The sequence below is a fragment of the Passer domesticus genome, chromosome 10 (assembly GCF_036417665.1).
Source record: "Passer domesticus isolate bPasDom1 chromosome 10, bPasDom1.hap1, whole genome shotgun sequence".
In the NCBI taxonomy this organism is placed as follows: Eukaryota; Metazoa; Chordata; class Aves; order Passeriformes; family Passeridae; genus Passer; species Passer domesticus.
The window spans coordinates 26,579,489-26,601,893 of NC_087483.1; the positions used below are offsets into that span (position 1 = coordinate 26,579,489).

At 35.3% G+C, this 22,405-nt stretch overlaps 1 protein-coding gene across 2 annotated transcripts in view; it reads left to right on the forward strand.

Moving 5' to 3' along the window:
• FAP (fibroblast activation protein alpha) overlaps positions 1 to 22,405 on the forward strand; it is a 36,750-nt gene that overhangs the window by 12,309 nt on the left and 2,036 nt on the right. For both annotated transcript variants that reach the window (XM_064434710.1, XM_064434711.1), the window contains 14 exons: positions 160 to 263; positions 601 to 736; positions 3,431 to 3,475; positions 5,137 to 5,241; positions 5,327 to 5,397; positions 5,995 to 6,048; positions 6,370 to 6,494; positions 7,692 to 7,739; positions 10,495 to 10,593; positions 11,314 to 11,383; positions 12,592 to 12,786; positions 15,112 to 15,166; positions 17,527 to 17,626; positions 20,557 to 20,621. In XM_064434710.1, coding sequence (XP_064290780.1) covers positions 160 to 263; positions 601 to 736; positions 3,431 to 3,475; positions 5,137 to 5,241; positions 5,327 to 5,397; positions 5,995 to 6,048; positions 6,370 to 6,494; positions 7,692 to 7,739; positions 10,495 to 10,593; positions 11,314 to 11,383; positions 12,592 to 12,786; positions 15,112 to 15,166; positions 17,527 to 17,626; positions 20,557 to 20,621 — 1,272 coding nt within the window. The remainder of the gene's footprint in view (positions 1 to 159; positions 264 to 600; positions 737 to 3,430; positions 3,476 to 5,136; positions 5,242 to 5,326; positions 5,398 to 5,994; positions 6,049 to 6,369; positions 6,495 to 7,691; positions 7,740 to 10,494; positions 10,594 to 11,313; positions 11,384 to 12,591; positions 12,787 to 15,111; positions 15,167 to 17,526; positions 17,627 to 20,556; positions 20,622 to 22,405) is intronic.

The following is a 22,405-nucleotide window of genomic DNA, read 5'->3' on the forward strand; positions in this document are numbered from 1 at the left end:
TGCTGTAGTGTCACTCTTAGATCTTATAGGACTATTTGCTGTATTATACTCAATTCATATTTTGTAACCTGTCTGCTTTCCTGCAAAAAGTGTTTTGGTTTTCCTCAATCTGAATTATTCAGAACCTGGTTTTAATGACCTCAAACATTTTCTTTGAAGGCTGGAGCTAAAAATCCTACTGTTAAAGTGTTTATTGTAGACACTATTTACTCTGAAGCATTTGGTCCTAAGGAGGTGCCAGTTCCTGCAATCATAGCATCCAGGTAGTGTGCCCTCAAATATGTCTTTTCTTGGCTGAAAAAAAGCTTTTATCTATTTCTTTTAAATGCTTGAACCTCTGAGTTGTGCTTTAACTAACAGTGTACTGCCATATTAAACCCCTAGAAGGATCAGCAGCTAACTAGAAATATTGCATTTTTATTTTGGCTGTCCATATGATACATTGTTGCAAAGGATAAAAAAGTACCCTAAAACGGTGAAAGTTTTGCTGTTGTTTTTTGGAGAGAAATGTGGGGAATGCAATCTGTAGCAATGCTTCCATACTCCTGTTGCTTAATAACTGCCATTTCTCCCTTTTTAATTTTTTTTTTTATATTTTAGTGATCACTATTTTACTTGGCTTACTTGGGTAACAGATACTCGAATCTGTGTGCAGTGGCTGAAGAGAATACAGAATTTTTCAGTCTTAGCTATTTGTGACTTCAAAGAGCATTCAAATACTTGGGACTGCCCAGAGGTAATGAAGTTGGAAATATAAATTTAAAATTACTGAAATTAGCATTTTAAAATCCCTGCCATAATTGTATTTTTCAGTGTTTTATCACAAGTTTTTACTAATAGTGATACCTTTTTCAGTATTTTAATTGCTGGAAGAGGGATGAAAAATACTAATTACTCCAGGAAATAAACTTTTTTTTTCTGTGTGAAACTTAAATAACAACCAAAACAAAAAACAACATCAACCACCTAAAATGCTGTTGAGAGGCTTTCAGTAATGCTGTTTATTTCCTTCTTCTGTTAGCATGTTCAAAAGTGAAACCATATAGGATCTGTATTTTTTAAAGAAAATCTTATTATGCCATGTTGAAATTCCATACTAAGTCTGACTAAATCATGTTCTTTTAGATTAGGTTAGATTATTTGAAAGAACATACACATTAATAATAAGGCAGGTTTTTTGGAAGAAGAAATTCTTCTGTTTTATCAAATCATACAGTTCTAGACAGTAGGCAAGTTTTCAGAAACACAATCTTTTCTTTCTGAAAACTTCAGCCTAATTGCAACAGTAACTACATTTGGTTTCAATATGTCATTCTATGATTTAGTCAGTTGGGAAAGAAGGCTGTAGAACAGAACAGAGCTTTGTAAAGCCTGAAAAGATAGACACACACAGATAAATTTATATAGATCCTGAAGGAAAGACAGCCCTGAATTTCAGTAACTAATACAGAGATCTCATTTGTTGTCTTTTAGTATTCGTGTTTCGGCTTGTCTTGTTCGTACGGTTCATGGTACAGAACACCTATTAAAGCTAACATTAGAAGAAACCTTGAACTAACTGGAAATAAAATGCACAAATATTTATTAAAGTATTCTGTATAACTGATAAATTATAAATTCAGAGTTTATTGACACAGCCTTTTCAAGCTGAAAATAATTTTACTCCTCTTTAACATGAAAACTGTTGCAAATTCAAAGGGAATTTAAAGTCCTGTTACTTCAAAAACATTGTCATTGAAGTAGTATTCCACAGAGAAATATTGTAATTTAGTAGGGAAAAAGCCATCTTTCATACAGCATTTGCTATATTTCCTAAATAATTGTTCCACTTTATAGGTACATTAACACTGAATCTCTACCTTGCCTGCAAGTAAGCTATATTTTAATAATTATGTATTTTAATGGAAACAAAAAAACATATAAGGTTTCTAGGATTCTACCACAACCCAGTGAAGTACTTTAACACAAGCTTAACTTCTAGCACATAACCAGTTTTATTTACTTCAGTAGATCTGTTTATGTGTTTAAAATTAAGCATGTGCTTAATTGCTTTGCTGGAACCAGACCAGACCAGACCAATTAACATCTTTCAGGACTTTGTTCGTGATCCTTGTTTAATTGCATTTCTCCATGAAACCTTATTTATGGAGTCACTACTGACGTTTCTATAATTCTATATTTATACAGTGATACAATGCTTTTATCACATTAAAGTTTGCACAAATGGCCAGTCGAGGGAGTGTGAACAGATGGGACTGCTGCATTAGCTCTATTTGCCATCAGAAAGTATATCTCTGAACATTTCCTTTGGCAAAAATAGTTCTCTTGTTGAATTCAGATTGCATTGAGTCTAATGTACAATAAACTTGCTATGTTTTATGTATCTGAAAATAATAACAAAATATAATCTACAAGATGTTCCCAAAGTATAGATTCATCAGAAATGTTCACATGTTCAACTCTTTCTCATGTGACTAGATCACAGAAACCAATATGAGCAGTGGAACTATTCATATGAGTAAAAGGTAGGCATATCTTTGTGAAATTGGGGCTACTCAAATGAGAGAATTTAAGTATATCCCTAATTTGCTATATCATCAAGATTGAGTTTTAATTTAAAGAAAGGAAAATAATGTTAGGATGCATATATAAAACAATACATCCCATTTTTATTATCTTAAAAAGAAAAAGAATCCATTTTTTCAATTAGTAGCTCAGTGGAGCCCTTGCAAAGTGCGAGTCTTCTAAGGGACAAGGACCTGCAACTTTTCCTCAAGTCACTTTGTGGGGATTAAATTAGAAGGGAGAGCACATAATTTTAAATAGTAATGAGATTATGCTGCGGGTAACAAATACAAATCATATTCCTTAAAAAGCAAATTTGTTAATTTTATTCCAAACTGTGAAGAAATACTGTATTGAATATATATTGAATATATACTATATTGAGTATAAAGAAAAGAACAAGGAATTAAGATGTTCTAAATGTATATTCATAGTCTCAGAATACCTTAGTAGTCACTTCACCACTGCTCTAAATCAACATCTCACCTCTGAAATCAAAGAAAATACAAACAAGCTGAAAATCTAAATCAAATGTTTAGCATTAATATTGCTGTTATAATTTTACTTGAATTTTTGCCAAAAAATTAATGAGATTAAGTAGTTTTCCATTCTTGTTTTCAGTGAAAAAGTTGTATAATTGCTTTAAATTTTATTTAGGTCTGACAGCTGTTAAAACAATAGTTTAATTAATGTAATTACCTTAATACAGCAATATTATTTACTTAGACAACCTCCCAACTCCTTGAACCTTCATAGAAAATATTCCAAAATTCTCTTTTACAGGCAGCTTCTGATTTTTTTTAAGATTTGGAATCTCCTTAAACTCAATCTTCTTAAAGAGTGTATGTTTGTTTTCATTTTTCAGAATCAACAGCACATAGAAGAGAGTCAAACAGGATGGGCAGGCGGAGTAGGTTTTCTTGTTGTATTCTATTTTAATTCACTTAAAAGCTACAGCTTCCTGCATCTTCCCATCAGGGTTTGGAAACATGAAGCACCCTTCTGAGACATACAGCACTACTGCTTAGACTTGTTGCACAGTAGGACTGAGGCTTTTAATGCTGTGCTAGACAAAGTATCTCTGTATCTGCTTTCTAAACTAAAAAACCTATTTTTGTCCCAACCAACTGACTAGACAGGAAAGTTGGTCGAGACAGAAATTAATGAAGGGAGGAAAGTAATGAAAGGAGGTAGATTTACAGTGCAGTGTAATCCTTAGAGGCATTCTGGATGAACAGATGTAAAATTCCTCTGGTGACACTAGGGCAAGGGATAAAATGGGCTATTACAGTATCTTAAGAATAAAACCTGTCCATTCAGAACAGTTTTAGTGCCAGGTGCTGCACATCTTCAGCTAAGGGGGAACCATCAAGGTAAGATATGCTTCTTAGAATAGCAGGTGATACTTCTCTGGAGTTACCTCTTAGCAAAAGATGTTTTCTCTGCCCAGTAATCCTAGACAACCACATACCTTCGGAAACTTGCAATAAAAACAAACCTACCAGGAAATTGTAAGATCATGAGATCAGTATTTACAGTCATACAGAGTGTATTTCAACAGTAAATATGTAGTGTTTTTACTTTCAGGGGAAGTTAACAGAATCAAGTGTGTGAACCTCACACTGCCTGAATATCCTGTAGTGGACTTAACAATGAGATTCAATTTTCAGTATACTGTCCCTTGAGATGTTTTAATGAGAAGATCATATATTTACAAGAATTAGTTCTTTTACTTGGTCCTTTTTTTTTTTACACTTCACTTGAGATTCTGATGACAGATTTTTATTAGAGCTAAAGAATTTGCACACATGCATAAATCCCAGCTTTTGCCTCTACAGGTTTTCAAGTATTAGGAATCACAGATACAGTCTCCAGGAGAATTTAACTTGTGATCAGAAGTCTTAGTTGAGCTTGAGTTAATATTATTCAAAAGGTATACTTACTCAGGAATGTTTGACTATGTTTGAAGTGCTTGCAGGTCATTCCTATATCTTCATGTTTTGGAAACAAAACTTAGAGTTGCAGTAATTCAACCTTGACTGACAATTTTAGTAAAGACATGATTCTTTGAAAGGAAGTCAAAGTTAAATGGTCTTATCTGGAGTAACCTGTTCCTTAAAATTAGTGGAATAGTATGGGAAACTTCAGATATCCATTTCTATGATGCTGTGTTTTCTCAGTGAAGCAGACAAACTGAGGTCCACAGAATACTCAGTCTGGCACCATTCATGAACATTAGCTTTATTCAGAAACTTATTTGCTTATTTGTTAAAAATAATTTCTGCCTGCTTTTAAATAGCTAAGAAAGGTCATTCAGAATATACAAATTATTTTACTCACAAGTAGAGAGCTCACATCTGTGGTATTCTTGAGGTATCTGTATTATCAGTTTAAGAAATCCAAAATGAAAGAAATTGTACATGATCACAGTGAGATTGAATACCACAGGTACAAACCTGTGCAAATTTGAGCTGATTAAATGGTCTTGTTACTTTTAGTATTGTAGTACAATCTGCTAAACCGCTTGGACAGTCTTATATCTCATCTTCTGTTTTTCTTCCATTGTTTCAGTTCTTTGTTTCTGCACCATATTTTACATCAGACAGCAGTTCATACTACAAAATTTTTAGTGACAAAAATGGTTATAAGCATATTCATTACATCAATGGCTCTGTGGTAAGTCAAGGCAAGTGTTCTACAATTATCTACTGTCCTGAAGGAATTCTACAATATTCAGTAACTTAAATGTCTCACCACACAGGAGAATGCAATCCAAGTTACAAGTGGAGAATGGGAGGCAATATACATTTTCAGAGTAACAAATGATGCAATGTAAGTATCATGAAGTAAAAAGGTTAGGAGTATTGTCAGTAAAAGCAACACTTAATCATTTGAACACCGTTTGTTAACTCATCAGATTATAATTAGGTGTAATTTGTTTTTTATCTGAATACATCCACAACAAATTTGTATGCTAAGGCACGGCATAGGTTTGTAAACATGATTTACTTATGAAAGATTCTTTGCAAATTGCCCTCAATTTTCTATTTATTTTTATCACCCATCTTAGAGAGGCTTATTTAAAAACACTTTATTTAATCATGTGCTTAACCCTCACACAATTTGCAGTTACTTGTCTTTTTATGATCTCTCATTCAACTTACTGTATAGATAGAAGCAGCTTACATAATTGGAGAGATTAGCTCATGAGAATTAAGATAGAACTCCGATTTATATGGCTTATGTCACCTAATCATAGTCTGAGCAAAGATTTATTAAGATGAAAGGTATATAAGCTTAACTACTCTTCCCTCGCATGCAGAAATCTCAAAAAGTCTAAATTAACTTCCAAGACAGCTTTTCATCTTGATGCTCATTCATAGGTCATGACTTTATGGATTATTTATTAACATATAAATGAATTTGCAGTTTTTATTCAAGCAATGAATTTGAAGGCTATCCAGGAAGACGGAATATTTACAAGTAAGTGTTATTAACATTGTCTTAATGATAATAGGTTAATAGAAGACGTCTCTGGATTTGTCAATAAAACAATTTCGTTTCAAGAAGTTTAATGTGTAATTTCACAAGCTATTTTAACTAAATCTTAACCTGAGATTCTATCTGACAATTGAGAGAAATGCCATTTAACATTTAAATATACTCTTTGGGGAAAAAGACCAAGCATTTATTTTTAAATTAACTGTTCTGAAAGTACAGGGCCTGCATCCAAGAATTTGAGATAGACACATCTAAAGTTTATTTTAGCAAAATAATGATTGCTTTGTTTGATTTTTTTCTTAGAATCAGCATTGGAAGTAAACCTATGAGAAAACAATGCATTACTTGCAATTTAAGGAAAGAGAGATGTCAGTATTATACAGCAAGATTCAGTGAACATTCGAAGTACTATGCCTTGATCTGTTATGGTATGTATGGCATGGGACCAAACATATAACCAGTTGTTCTTTAAAATTTATCAGCACTGTCAATGCTGATTATCCCAAATGATTTTGGTATGACTCACAAAAATTTCACAATAACCAGGAAGGATTTCCAGGAAGAGATTTCCCATATTCAAAAATGTTGTGATGTTTCAGTAAATACGGATCTATTAATGATTTTTTTTTTACTTTTTCAAGAAAAAGCTTGGGATTTTGTGAATTAAAAATGAATTTATGAATGTCCTTCATGCCACAAAACAGATTTTAATCCAGCTCATGAAAGGCATGTTTTCTCTTGCGGCTGCCAGAACAGGATTTAGAAACATATACTGTTTTCCAGTTTGTGTGATCAAAGTTAGATGTGAGAAACTACTGTACTGTGTTTCCCAATTGAAATTAAGACCTGTGTCAGCCATGAATATTGGCTATTTAGCACCTGAGAACATTTTTAAGAAATTATCTGAGAAAAATTCAGTTCAAGATATGTGGTCATTAAATCTGCTTGCAAGACACAAGTATTAAAGGAAGTCTTAGCTCTTTTGTAATAAATCAGGTGGTTTCAGTGACCTGCGAGTTCATCCACTGGTGTACTCAAAAAACAGTGACATCACAATCTAAAAAAAAGAGGAAAAGGATCCAAGGTTTTCCTTCAGTGTACTTCTTATGAAGTTTACTGTTCTTGTGATTCTGCACCGACTGATCAGCTGAAAAGTTCCTTAGAACTTCTGTTGAGGAGAGAACCAAATGCAGCAAATAACAACACCTTTCAATCATTCTTGCACAAAATAGTCAGTAAGGTCATCACCATGTGAAAGGCACTCACCTTCACAAATACGATGTGACATGTTCTCAGAAGAATGTTTCACATTGTTAGTTCTGCATTCACCTTATGTAATCACATCTCAGGTATTAACTAGATGTCACTTCATCTCTAGGGAGGAAGCGTTAGTAGATTTAAAGTTGCTTCTATTATGTTTGCTGAGCAATGCCAAGTCTTTGTCCACACAGTACCTTATGTATTGTAACACGGACTGGTGACTTATACAGCAGAGAAGATTCAGATTTTTGCATCAGCTTTGAGCTCTTTAACTCCTGTCATTTATCAGTATTGATGTAATACACACTGCATCACCAAATTCCAGCTTCAAACTGTAAACTGACTTTCTGTCATTCTTATAACAGGTCCTGGGATTCCCATTTCTACTCTTTTTGAGAACCGTGGTGATAGAGGTACCGCAAGTATCCTGCCTATTTCTGAGCAATTGGTATATTCCTTTGCCTCTAATCCAGATCAAGGTCTTCTAGTACAATACTTAGGATTGTGATCAAGAAGCCTTTCATCTTGTTTGGTATTAAAATAACTAGTGTCTTTCTAGATTTCTTCATCAGTAAAATCCAAATGTGAATGAACACACGGATGCATTTATCTTAATTCCTGAGTCCAGCACTTTCATAGCATCCTGCTGTTTTTCCTCTTTATACAGTATAGATAAAATGGTCAACTCTTTGTCTACCAAATTTTGAGTCAAACTTTGTAGAAAACATTATTGTGATTTCCAGAATATTCCTTTTCACATTTGGATGAACACAAGACTTTCTTTTTCATGGGGCAACACTACCTTAAACAAAAGACAATAGCATACTATTTAGAGTTTACAGTTTGACCTGTTGTGCTGTACTAATTAGAATTTGGATCAATGACTTCTTCAGCCATCAGTAGAGATGTCAGAGAAGAGCAGAAGCTCTTTCAGATGATCAGTTCAAATAACTGCTTCAGACGAGGTGTAATTATTGATACAAAGTGTGATCTTCAGCAAGAAACATTCAGAGCCCTTTTTCTTTAAGTAGCCTGTTAGTGAAGACTGTTTGCAAGTCTGCAACAAGCCAAGCAAGAACTTTCTAAGTATGAAAATATTAATTGTTCTGCAGAGAATCTTCTCTCTCTGTCCCTTGTTTTTTTACCTAAAAGTTCTTCTCCAACTTTAAGCCTACAGTTCCTGGAATGTTATGAAAGCTACCATGGTTCTGTATAAACTTCAGAGATTTAGCATTCCCTTCCTTCCCCAATAATCAGTGGAAATGAGCTAGTAGTTGTAATGATCCTTACAGTTCAGCCTGTGTTGATAACCCACTGTTAACAGAGTGATTCATGTAGAATTCAGTGAATTGCAACATCGTATTATTTGGACTCCAGTAGCAGTTGGTACATCTTATTTTATAACCACTTAAAATTTTTGCAAATGGAAAAAAAATAGGTTAACATGTCTATTGCACTTATGGTATAGAAACTCTGTGTTCTGGTATTTCTTTTGCAGAAGATTTAAATTTAAAGGTTTAAATACAATGCATGCATGGACTTTTTTTTTTAATTTAATCCATTTTTATACCTCTCTGTTTTTTCTAATTCTGTTACCTTTTATGTAAAGGGCCCCTACTATCTTATCAAACTATGCATTTCTTGAAATGCAACTAAGTGCCCAACTGCAGTTATGTGTTTCTTAACCTCTCTGCAGCAGAGAACAGTTTCCTGTAATGGATTTTCACCACTGGTTTCATCATGCCTCCCTCTTCTGTGATGTTATTCTCAGGAATAAAAACAAATTCAGGCTTCTCTTTAAAGTCTTCATTACCTTTTTAGAATTAATTTTCCTTCAGTTCCTTGCTTTCGTAATCTCTTCCATGGTGCAAAACTATTTTTAGTAAATCCATTTTCATTGCAGTTGGCAGCATTTTGAAACTATATCACCCATGAATTTTAGTAGGAGACAGTTAAACTGACATAGATCAGTTTGGAAGTTCCTTCCACGATGCCTACAATTCAGTTGTGGTAATGGGAAAGTTTCAGGAGTTTTGAGGAGAAGGCTGGAAAAGTGTTCAGCTGAGTTTGCATGAGCATCCAAATGCAGAATGATCTTTCAGCCATAAAAAAGCCCACTTGAATCTGCAAAACTTGTCAGGAGTACTTTGAAATAGCAAATTCCAGTATTATATTTCTGGCATGTCTTAAGCACTACCTAGCTCAATATATGTTGAGAGAAGAATACTTCTTGTACTTTTTTGAACATTTCCAGAAACAAGGAGAAGGGAAAGGTAAAGGAAAAAAGAAAAAAACTCCTGCAGTTTTAAAAGGTTCTTTCATTCTGAAAGTGAAGCTAAAAATCACATATTTCCATTATGTTTCCAATATTCTTCATCCCTCACTACTCATGGGAAAACACATAAAGAAAGAGAACCAATGGATTAATAATATACAGTTCTGCAATCTGTCCTGTAAGTTAATTAAATTTTAAACAGTAATTTTTAAAATGTGTAACTGAATTTGGTCTAAAGCAAGTAAAATGATAAATGTTAGATTTAAAAAAGAAAAAAAAGGTTTAGTAAGTGACCAGTAATACAGACAGTGAGATGGTAAGTCTGGTGTCTTTGTGTAGGAATGTATTGTGCAGTGGTTATATGAAGCTTTGCCATAACCCCTTGACAAATTGAATTTCCTGCATTACCCAGAAACAAGATACTCCCTGAGAACCACACTGCCCAAGGGTCTCAGGGGTTAAACTGATGTTAGTCTGATAAGCAAGAGGGGAAATACAGGAGATACAGGACTGTGTTTTGCACAGTACCATGAATTTTGCATTTCTAGCTCCCCCATTTTACAAAACTGGGATGAAGGATCTGCAGGAGAAAGCTGTTTCCTCTTGACATGCGGGACTCTAACACTCAGAGGCAACATGTGAAATGATTTGCATTGCAAAATGTACGTCCTATAAAAATCTAACTAGTATTTGTGCTCTGCAATGCCAGTGCTTTTCTTTCATTTAGATACGTGATCAAGCCAAATTAGAAGTGTCTGAGTGGATTTCATTACTCTGCTTGTAAAATTCACAGATTTCCTTTCTGTTCTAATAACACAAACTAAAGGAATCTTAATTACTGAAGAGAAATTAACAATAAATCAGTTAATAATTCAGGCATTTCTTTTACTTAGAGCTCAGAGTATTGGAAGACAATTGGGAATTGCAGTCTGCTTTGCAAGATATCAGACTGCCAAAAGAAGAAATTAATAAGCTTGAAGTGGATGGTTTAAGTAAGAATTACACATCTTCATTGTACTTTTTATTCTTACCATTTTAATATTTTGCCTTAATTTTGTTATAGTAATTATTGTCTTTCTGTAGAACAAAGTTGTTGGCCTGTCATATTGGGAAAAATTGGCCTGGTTCTGCCCTGTTCAATAACAGCTGATTTGTCTATGCCTCAGGGTATCTCTCAGTAAAATTATAGTTAAAATACATTTGTTTCACAACGCACATTTTTAAAAAATCTTCATACTATTGGTAAGGAGTTTCAATATTGTGTAAAAACAATATAATATGGTGGTAATCAAATGGGAAATGTAAACTGCTTTTCATGTGTTGTGCATTATATTGACTTGCTTGCACTGTTCTTTTCAGCAGTGACTTACCAACAGTATCCCATGGTAATAAAACAGTGTAAAATTTCAAAAACTAATATCTGATTATTTTAAAAGAGTTAGGCTTTTCTAGGCATCTGGAAAAACTGAGAACCTAGACTTTTGTGAAGTAATAATTTAGCATAGCTAAATTAAAGTAAATGTGGGTTCCTTCAAAGCTGTTCTTCAACAGCTCAATATAAACAGTTAATTGCATCAGTTCTGTGATTCACAGTTCGTGCGCTGTGTACTATGTGCTGATTCATGTTCATATACTGTTACACCAGACTCTGGATTATGCCTAGAGGAATCATTTCAACCATTAAGAATCTAATTTTAATTTGTCTTTTCTAGCTTTGTGGTACAAAATGCTTCTACCTCCACAGTTTGATAGATCCAAGAAGTATCCTCTGCTTATTCAGGTGTATGTAACTCTTCCTTTCTTTGACTCTTCTTGTTTTGTTAGAAAACATACTTTTTCTAATTTAACAAAACCCAGGACATGTGCAACATTTTATAAAGCAAAAACAAATCTTCTTATTTCTGTTTCATTTGTTGTGTTTTTTTTCAATGTATTTCTGGAATGTAAATTCATCCCAATGGAGATCAATAAGGATTTTAATGTTAATCTTAGCATGGTAAGTATTACTTTCTCAGAGAAAGAGAAAAGCTAAAATTATGTCGGTTACTCCTTGTAGATCTTAGCTCTGTTGCTTCTTCTGTTTATCATGAGGCAGTCTGAAAGTATTGATTTCAGGTTTGCTAATATGAAAAAATACTAGAGCCTGCTTCATTTTTTAAGATGAAAAGAAAACTAAGCCATGTGGACTTGCTTGTTAAGAGCACTTTACATAATTTATTGTAGGCAGAAAAGCAATAAAAATTGCAGTGGTGAAAAAAATTTAAAAAATATGCAGAAAGGAGAGCTGAGTGGTGTAATAAACAATTACATCATTTTTTATTAACCAGCGATTATCCAAAGGTTCAAGAATGCTAAGTATGTTTGAAGTTTAGAGTAGAAGAGTCCTGTCCTTGAGGTCAAATGTGGACTTTGCATTAGGCCATTCTCATGAGGAGTGTCTCTGTTTGCTCAGCGAAGCGGGGTGTGTTCTGCCCGCAGTTCCAACAGCACATGATATTCCCTGCTGAAACAAATAAGGTCTGGGGATAGCCAAAAAGCATAAGGAGCAGTACTTCTTAATCTTGCTCTTTTTTGGCATTACTGACTGTATGTGGAAGTCAAATACAAAAAAGCAGAAACGCACTAAAAAGGGGTATGTTAGTCCTAAGGAATTTGGAGAGAGCAAAGAATTGAATCTTTGAGGGATGGCTTTTCCAAGGATTCCCCTTAGGACAAGCAGCTGACATTGCACCACTTAGTCTGAGCTGAAACTAATTATTTCCCTTAGGGATAAGACCTAAATGAGTAAAATGGATTTTAGATAGCAAAATCTCATAACTACTTGAAAATAGTAGTAGAACTGTTTGTCTACTGAGCTCTCTGAACCACAGTCATGTAGCAAAATACATGTGGAGGAAATGTTATCAGTGCCAATAGCTATAGTCCAGTGTCCAATAACCATTTATAAATTTGTAAGTATGAGTTGAAAATGTGTGAATTTTCATCCTCAGGTATGGAGGACCTTGCAGTCAGAATGTAAAGGAAACCTTTAGCATTAGCTGGATAACCTATCTTGCGAGCAAAGAGGGAATCATTGTTGCTCTGGTGGATGGCAGAGGGACAGCTTATCAAGGTGACAAGATTTTACATGCAGTGTATCGAAGACTTGGAGTCTATGAAGTTGAGGACCAAATCTCAGCAGTTAAGTAAGTAGATTATCTCCCTGTATATCTGTTGTATTTGCACACTGAGTAATAAGGTGAAAGAAATACTGAATTCTCAGGCTTTCTTCTGAAGACTTGAGGTCTCCAGGATATAAGACAAAAACATTTGTAAAAATAAAATATTCGTGTTTGCCTGATGTCAATGAGGTTTTGTCTGGTATATTAAGTCCATATACCACTAAGTTCACATTTGGACCTCACCACTAGCATTGCATAAGAGAATCATCAGAGGCTTTAATCCTAAACCTAAAGAAATACAATTGTCAGTGGTGAAAGTTAAGCCAATTATCCATTTTTCTGAAGTTATTTCCTGTAGGGCAAGCCTACTTTAGTGACTACCAGAGATCCATAGGGATTTACCTCGCTGATTAGCTAAAGGTTACATGAGATGTTTGTAGTGAAACTGAAACCAACACAAATGTTCTACAAGTCAATTAGTCACAAACTTGCATTCTGTGCTGTTATAGGATAGTTAAGAACAGAAGGTACCTTGATAAGTGTTCCCCAACAGCTGCTCCTTTGCATGAAAACACTTTAAAGTGTTCCAGGGGAAACAAATTCCCTATGCAGAGATTTTGGGAGAAAGTGAAAGATGAGGATTGCAAAGAAAGGTTGTCTTTCTTACAGATGTGGTAGCACTGCTAAAGTGAGCATTTGAGGAAGTGTTAGTTTGAACCCCACAGAGATGTCTGCAAGGCAGGAATGTAGCCGAGCCTTTGATGTGGAATTTGGCCCATCAGAGATAGATTGGATGGATTCCAGAGTGATCAGAGATAGATAGATGGATAGATTTCCAGGTGCAACAGTAAATGCCCTATTTCCTCCAGACTCCACTAAGATACTGGAGTATTTTAGCTGAAAATTGGAGGTAGCAACCCAGGTTTTCACAGCTTTCTCTGCTTGTTTGAGAGCACTGCCCATACTTACAAATGTGTGTTAGAAGGATTATCTGTTCCTTCCTATTTCTGCTTTGTGATAATTCATTTCCTCCTCAATGTTATAGATATAAATGCTTCATTATCATTTTCAGTGATAAATGAAACAGAATAGTTGTATATCATGTTAAGTTTTTCTATTATTCTATTATTTTATTTTCTATCTTGAAACTTTTAGGAGGAGTGGCATACTTCAAAATATTAGAAGAATGCTTCTATATTATTCTGCATCATCAGTCAGACACAGAATATCAGAGGGAACCTAAACTGATTCTGCAGTTGCAAAATCTGCTGAGACAGGCCATGAAAAAATGACCTCAGACTTCACACTTCCCAGTTTTCTGTCAGCACCTAGACTAAATTTTTATTCAGTTAAATGTAGTGCATTCCATCTTCCTGATCTAACACATGGATTAAGATGGATGATTTTTAGAGAGCCTCTGTACTCTAGTGGGAAGTTCTTGGAGGGAATTTTACTGTAGGTGGAGCCCCAGGGATTAAGACAGTAATATAACAAAACTGAATAATTTTTTGGCTTTTCTAACTCTGTCCCACCCAGATAGTATCCCACGTTTTGGGTGTTGTCAATTACTTGCCCTTGTTCTAGTAAATAAGGCTACAATGAGTCCTGATGTGTATCTGAACCTGTTGTGTTTATCTGTCACTCTCAACCCTTTGTGGTCTTTTGCCTCATCCTCTTTTCTTTGCTATTGCTAATACATCTTTAGAAATACAATCTCCACACTCTGATACAGGATAATTGTAGGAGTCCTAATATTTGACCTGTTTGACTCTTGGGAGCATAAGTTTTGCACCTTTTATACATTTCAAGATTACCTGCTTGGAGCATTAATAGATGATTCCTTCATTATTATTTTTTTATTAAAGTAGCCATAAGAGCTTTTTGCTTTTCAGGCACATTAAAAAAAAAAAGCTTACTCTCCAGGGAATCCCTAATCTTCTCAGAAGTCGATACTATTCCCGTTGAGAAATCAAACAATCACTGTGACATCAGTATATTGGGCATCTTACACAATGAAGTCTGAATGTTAATGGTAATCCTGCACCTTTGGCACTAAAGCAATGAAAATTATCCTCATCCAGTGGAATAAAACTTGTTATGATGAAAGTATTGATTTCAGTTGTTTTTTTCTTTCAGGAAAAAATTCTTCCTCTTCCCTTTCAACACCTATTGATTGAATAGTTGATGCTTTGTAGAAATCAGGCATGCTATGTTGATTGTCAGTTTGCTCAAATTGGTGGGATGTGTGGAAAAAGAAGTGCAAGAAAAAACAATTTTTTCCTAAATTGTTATTGTACTAGCAATTTTTTTGTAATAATGCATTTATTTCTGTGATTTCATTTTCCACAGAAAATTTATAGAAATGGGGTTCATTGATGAGAAACGAATAGCAATATGGGGCTGGGTAAGTGATTGGAGTTTTTATATCTATCTGTAAATAATCCTGCAGTATGATTTTTTTTTTTATTCTTCCTGGTTCTGTCTTATGTATATATAAAATTTCTTCTGCAAATGTATGATGGTATTGCCAAAGGGGATGGTTCCTGCTGTTACTTATATACATGCAATTGCAACAGTTCAAGCCCCCAAAAAGGAATCTTTGGCAGCTCAAGAGGGAATTTTGAAAAGCTCATGTCTAATACATTGTTTTGACTGGAAGTTAAGCCAAGTTAAGACATTTTATTTGGCTTTACTTTTAATTTAGGGACTTACTGTCAAAATTCAAGTATTGTCCTTTCTGACCTGAGTTTAAAATAGTGAGAAAAGTCCTATGACTATCTCTCATCAGAAAATGTGACCCCTGCATCATCCTGAATCACTGTGTACTTGGCTGGCTTTGCAATGGTCATCAGGGATGAATCTGGATCTGAGGGGTTTATAACATTGACAGCTTCACCAAGACGTGGAAAAATTGGGCAGTATGGGAGTCATACCAAATTATTAGCCAGTCTATTTTTCATCTTTGCTTTTTTCATGTATTTCTCTTTGTAATGCTCCCAAAACCTTTAATAGCCAGATATATTGCCTCATTTTAGACAGCACATGAGCAGAGTTGCTAAAATCTTTCTATGAAGCTTCTACCAACCAATATTTAAGTTACTTTGGTACAGTTACTACTGTAACACTAGAATAAAATGAGTATCATATGGTGAAATTAAATGACACAGATACTTAGAAGTGAATAATTCTAAAGTAACATTAGGTAATTTAAGGTCTCAAGAAAATATTTTCTTTTTTAAATCACATCATATTTTATTTCACCACAGTGTTTCCAGAACCAACTAAGAGCTTGGACACATTGTATTCCAGTAGTGGGTATAATATTAAAATAAAGGCACTACTGCCAAACCTTTCGACCTTTTTTTCCAATTTATTTCCAATTTATTATACCATTTCCTAGTCTGTAAGCTATGAAATGAGTTGAAAGGTGTTTCCTTATTTATAGGCTGCAGATTGGTGACTGTGCATGAACTCGTGCTTTCAGACTCAGCAAACTCTTCAAGATGGCAAAAGCTCTTAAATAACTACCAAAGTAATTTGGATTGTGAACTCTCTCTCTTGGCCTGTTACAGTGAATATATTTATCTGCCCAATCCTAATCCCTTACTTTTTAGCCTTGTGGACTTATTTTTTGAAAGATCAAATGAGCAAATCAGATGAGTTGGAAAAATTCTACTAATTATTGTCTCTACTACTATATCTCTCACTATCATTTCAAGCTGGAAAGTTAAGAGGATGGACTAAATTAACTTCTGTACAAAAAAAAAAAAAAAAGCTTATTTCCCTTAGTCTTTTAGATGCTACTGAAGTTATCCTCAGAATTTTTCATGACACACCATATTTTTATTCCTTCCTCCATTCCAAAGTAAACAGAAACCCATTATTTTGCAAAGACCTTATATGAGTTTTTCCGACCTCAGTTCCACATCCTGTGGAGAGGCAAACCAAAGGCTTTTTATTTACATTATTTTCCTTTCTCAGCAACTAGCCCCGTTCAGTTTCACAGATCTATTCTTATATCCAGGCTTACTTGCTGCTTTACCCTTCTTATGGCCGTGAACTTTTTCTTCCTTTCTGCATCCCAGTTTGAGGAATCAGGCCAGAAAATACTGGGAATGGTGGCAGGCAGTAGGGAGGAATCGCTCCATCCTGAAGTAATGAGTATATTAGTACTGATGACTGAGTCAGTTCAATATGCTGATCTTGGGCAAAACCTAGGTAGTTTATTAAGGGAGAGGAAAAAACCTCTACTCTTCTTGGAGGTGCACCTTGAAAGGATGAGAGGCAATGATAACCAGCTGCCAGAAGGAAGGTTTCTGTTTGGTTTTAGGAAAAAAAATATGACAGCATTGATCACTGTTGAAATAGATGGAGTGGAGAGGATGTGTGCTATGGATGAGAGTGCAGTATAATTTCCATCTGAAGTTAGCCCTATTTTGAGCTATAGGGTGCATTAAATTAGCATGAAGGACGCCACAAAATTCAATTTCTCTGTGACTGTAAGTGCTAATGAAAACAGTGATAAACATTGAAGAAGCAGCAAAAAAAGAAATTATTTGATAAATTTGTCTAATCTCTCTCACAAGAAATTACATCAGATCCATTTGATATCAATAAATTCATTTCAAAAAATTCTTAACCTTTTGTTACTTTTTCCTCCATGCATGCAAAGCAAATTAGTTAATTTGGAATTAGTTTATATGAGTTTGATTCAGAAAACAAAATTATAGTACTAATTTTAAACTGTCTTTAATTTCCTCCTAGTCCTATGGTGGCTATGTAGCTTCTTTGGCACTTGGATCTGGTAGTGGAGTATTTAAATGCGGAATGGCTGTGGCTCCTGTTTCCAGCTGGGAATATTATGGTATGGAAACTTGTCATAAATACTGACTTGGAAAGCAAGATGTAGCATTTAATGACTTCTTAAATTAAATCATTGCAGGAGACTGGCAATTTGAAACATAAAGACATTCAAATTACCTAGATTTAAAACTTTTAAGACCTTAAGTTTAATGTTTTTCTTGCTGAAAATAACTGAGTGCAACTGGCAGTTTGGAACTGATTTTGTCACAGAGAAGGTATGTCTGGATAGTTCCATATGCACTTCTATAACAGTAAGTGTATAAAGCCCTCTCAATAAACTGCTATTAAGGAGTGATCTGCCTTAAAGTCCTATTAAAGCATTATCACTGAATTCAGAAACAGCTGAAGTGATTTATCTGCCAGCAACAGAATCATAGTACATTTCAACTTCTGAAACCACAGATGACCTGTGTCAGGAATCAGTATTTCTGATGACTGCAGTTGTTTCCAAAAAGCAGTGAAAAAAATGAAAGAAAATATTATATTGTGTTCAATATAATATTTTTAATTAAATACTTTTCCCTGTAAATGTTTCTCAGCCACACCTGTATTGTTGTACAATAAGTACAATATATATTCTTATTTATATTTATGGAGTTAGGCTCCAAACCGTTGAGAGGAAACAACAGTGGGTGTATGTTCCCAAGGCCTTCCTGTGTGAATAAAGCAGGCACATACTCATACTTGCCGACCTGTTAAGCTTTTGGCATGGTGTTAAGGAACCTTAGTGTAAAAAAAAATCATGGCATGAATATTTTCAATGAGTAGAATGTAGCACTTTGAACACATTTACTTAGCATATGGTCGTTTTCTAAGAAGTCTTGGTTATGAGAAAAATTTTTGGTTAAATGGGAAAGATTCCTTCCCTGACTGCTAGCACAGACATTCCTTGTATTTATGGTGTTTTGCAAACAAAGGAGAAAATATTTGTATGACACAGGAAGCATAGTCTTCATGTTTTCACTGGCATCAAGATTTTTTTAAGACATTTTTACTTATGATCGCAAAATTATTTCCAGAATGCAGGCATAAAACGCTGCTTTCACAAAAGTCCCTTAATAAAAGACGTGTTATAAAAATTTGTCCCAGCGTCACAATTCAAATGAAGCTTTTAAGTTCAAGCAGATTAGACCTGCACCATTGCAATCTCTACATCCCCGTATTTTCAGGTGGCAATTAAAGAATCTTGCTGAAAACACACTATAAAATCCCAACAGGCAAATGTACCTCCACTAAGGAAGGAAGGAAACAAAAGGAAGTCATGAGTCATAAGTTTTGGCAAACAGATCTTGTTAACATTAGGGTGAACTGTGTTAGGGGCAAAACTACAGGATGTTACATCCTTGAGTCTCTGAATAGTATGTCACAGGATCTACTGGCCCCTAGAGTTTCTAAATTCTGTCCAACCCTCTTTTAGGTGCACAGATGAGATTCTGGACCATAATCTTTTGTCAGAAGCTGTCCCACCCCCCTCCATTTTGAGTCAGAGCTGAACAGTTGTAAGATGGAAACGAAGATTCCATTCAGGGACGATGTCAAGTTAAAAGCATTATGATCTGTGACTGTTTAATTAAAATTTATTTAAATTCATCTGCTTTTCCTTTCTCAATAATTGACAAGCTGAATCTTCCACTTAGTCATTATAATGCAATTCTGCTGACCTCTGTGGACTTGTTGTAGCTATACTGGTAGAAGAGGGTGGAAAAATTGGCTCAAAATACTGTAGAAATGCCAGCAATTCAGAAAGAGTCTATTTTATTGAAAACTTAAGCCCAATATGGTTGTTTGACACTGTGTTGACAACAGATATTGCACATTTTCTGTTTTCATGGAATGATAAAGGACTTTGATAAAAGATAGGCTACTTATATTTTTTCTGTACTTATATTGCAAATTATCTTCAGAAGCCTTGCTTGGCTGATCTGGGAGGCATAGTACACATCTTTAGCTCTCTGTGGTAGCACACATAAATGATACATAATAAACTATGGGGACGAGAGTAAATTGATACATTTTCTTTTCCTGTAAGGAGTCTCATTTCTTTTTTTTTTTAATACATTGTATCAAACTGGACAAGATAGACAATCCCAAATCCTTAATGATTACAATGGCCATGAACTGTCTTTTGAGAGGGAAAGATGACAGCTCTTCTTTGTCAGAAAGCCCTGACTTCCTTAAATAAATAAAGTCCTTGTAATACTGCAGCTTGACTGCTCAATATGTGTCAGTTCCTCTTTCAAGGCAAGGTCATAAAGAAAGTAATCTTCTGGTAGTAGCAGCTGCTGTGTCAGTTTTCCATAAATTTTCATACCAGCTCCTAGTTAAAATACAAATACCAAGGCAGCTCAAAGAGAGATGTTTCTACTGATTTCTTGGTGATGGATACTGTTCAGTAATTCACATTTATTTTGTCAAATCTGTTGCCAGTCTTTGTTGTAGTTAGAAAAAGGAATTGAACAGAGACCTGGAAAACAATGGGCCGCTTTTGAGTTCATGCCTTCATTCTTTCCTGCTCCCAATTGCTGCATATATACATTCAGTAGAAAAATTATGCATATTCATATTTACTGTTAATACACATGTAAATCCTCAGCTCCTCTTTTTAAGGTGTCAGAATTAGTCTGCACCTTTACTGGCTCATTGCCTTATTCAACTGGCTTCTGGAGTTCAACCCAACAGCATAAAGCTGTATCAATTAATTAACTTTATCCCCAAAAGCTAGATGAATATAAAACCACTATTTCTTCAAAGATGGTTTGGAGAACAGTAAATAATTAGCCTTCGTAGCTGATTTTTAAAATATGTGTATATTTAGTGTTATGAGGAAACCAAGAACAGACAGAGTTAAACATAATTTAATTTCCTATGTGTCACTGAAGCCACAAAACAGCTGCACTTTTTTATCTATACTTTTTTCTTATTTAATTTCAGCATCGATCTACACAGAACGATTTATGGGTCTTCCTATACAGTCTGATAATCTTGAGCACTATAAGGTGAGAATTCTGTTTCTGTGCCATTCTGCCTTAAATTTGAATAGCACTTATATGGATAAGTAGAACTGTGAAGAAAGAAAGTGGCCCACTCACTCTCATGCTACAGTCCTTTTGTAGCAAAGCTACTGCCATGAAATTCTTATCTCCATAATTAATTGTGGGTTTGTATTTAGAAATCCCAAAAATGCTAAATGGAAGTCCTTATTTTCTTACTTCGACAAGTCAGACTGTTCTGCCAGTGCAAACAATTAGCCTAGAAAAGAACTGAAGTGACAGGAATTAAAATGTTACTGTTAATAAGGATTTGGTTGCTACTGTTAGCTGAGATATGCTGCTTCATACAAATTTAGCTCTCTGATAATAAGATCATAAGAATACAAAATTATCAGAGCGGCTACCCCTACCTAGAACAGGTTGCCATTCTTTTCTTGACATTGATAGGAAGTCTGTAGTTTCCTCTAGCAGCACACTCACCAGCTCTGGATACAGAGAGGCCTGAATTAACATCCAAAGAACTTAGTGGAAACACTCCTGTTAAAATTTGAATTGTGTTCTCAGTATGTATTTCCATCCCAACTCAAAGAACAGAAATGTTCAATACCAAACAGCCCTAGTAGATCTGTCTGGGTTGCCAGGAATTAGAGCATTCTGGGAATGACATGACTGGTGCTGTTCTTTGTATGAATTGGCCCTTAGAAAAGACACTAAATATCAAATCTGTTTCTGATAGTGTAGAGACATTTGTGACAGCACAGAAAGCTACCTGCTGCAAGCCAAGCTTGCACAGGGACCTTTTATGGGCAGATATCATCAATATGCTGCAGATTTATATTGTTTCTTCTGCTGGTGCTTTTCAGAACACATGCAAATGATGTAAGAAAAAAACAGTGTTTATTTATAGGTATTCCTGTCCTGAAGCCAAAGTCACAGATGCACAGAACAATTTAGTTTGGAGAAGACTTCTCAGCCATTAACCTTACACTTCCAAGTGCACCACTAAACCATTGTCCCCAAATGCCACATCTACATATCTTTTAACTACCTTTCCAGATGGTGACTCAACCACTGCCCTAAGCAGCTTGTTCCAATGCCTGACAACCCTTTCCATGAAGACATTTTTCCTCATATCCAGTCTAAACCTCCTCTGGAATAATTTGAGGCCATTTCCTCTTGGGCAGTTGACTCTTGCCTGGGAAAAGAGGCCAACCTCCACCTGGCTAAAACATAATTTCAGGGAGTCATAGAGAATGTTAAGGTCCCTTCTGAGCCTCCTCTTTTCAGGCTGAACACCCTCAGCCACTCCTCAGAGGACTCACTCACTCACCCTCCCCAGCTCCACTGCCCTTCTCAGGATACACTCCAGCACCTCAGTGTCTTTCTTGGGGGGCCCAAAACTGAACACAGGATTTGAGGTGTGGCGTCAACAGTGCCCAGTAAGGGGGATGATCACTTCTCTGGTCCTGCTAGCCACACTATTTTTGGTACAGGCCAGGATGGCTCTGGCCTTCTTGGCCACCTGGGGATGCAGTGGCTCATGTTCAGCTGTTCTCAACCAATACCCACAGGCCCTTTTCTACCAGAGAGCTTTCCAACCACCCTTCCACATGGTCCCTTGTGCTGCATAGGGGTGGTTGTGACCCAAGAGCAGGACATGGCACTTTGCCTTGTTGAACCTCAGACAATTGGCTTTGGGTCATTGATCCAGGTTGTTCAGATCCCTCTGTAGAGACTGATATATATACACACATATACAGCCTTATACCTGGTTTCTATTGTAATGTCAG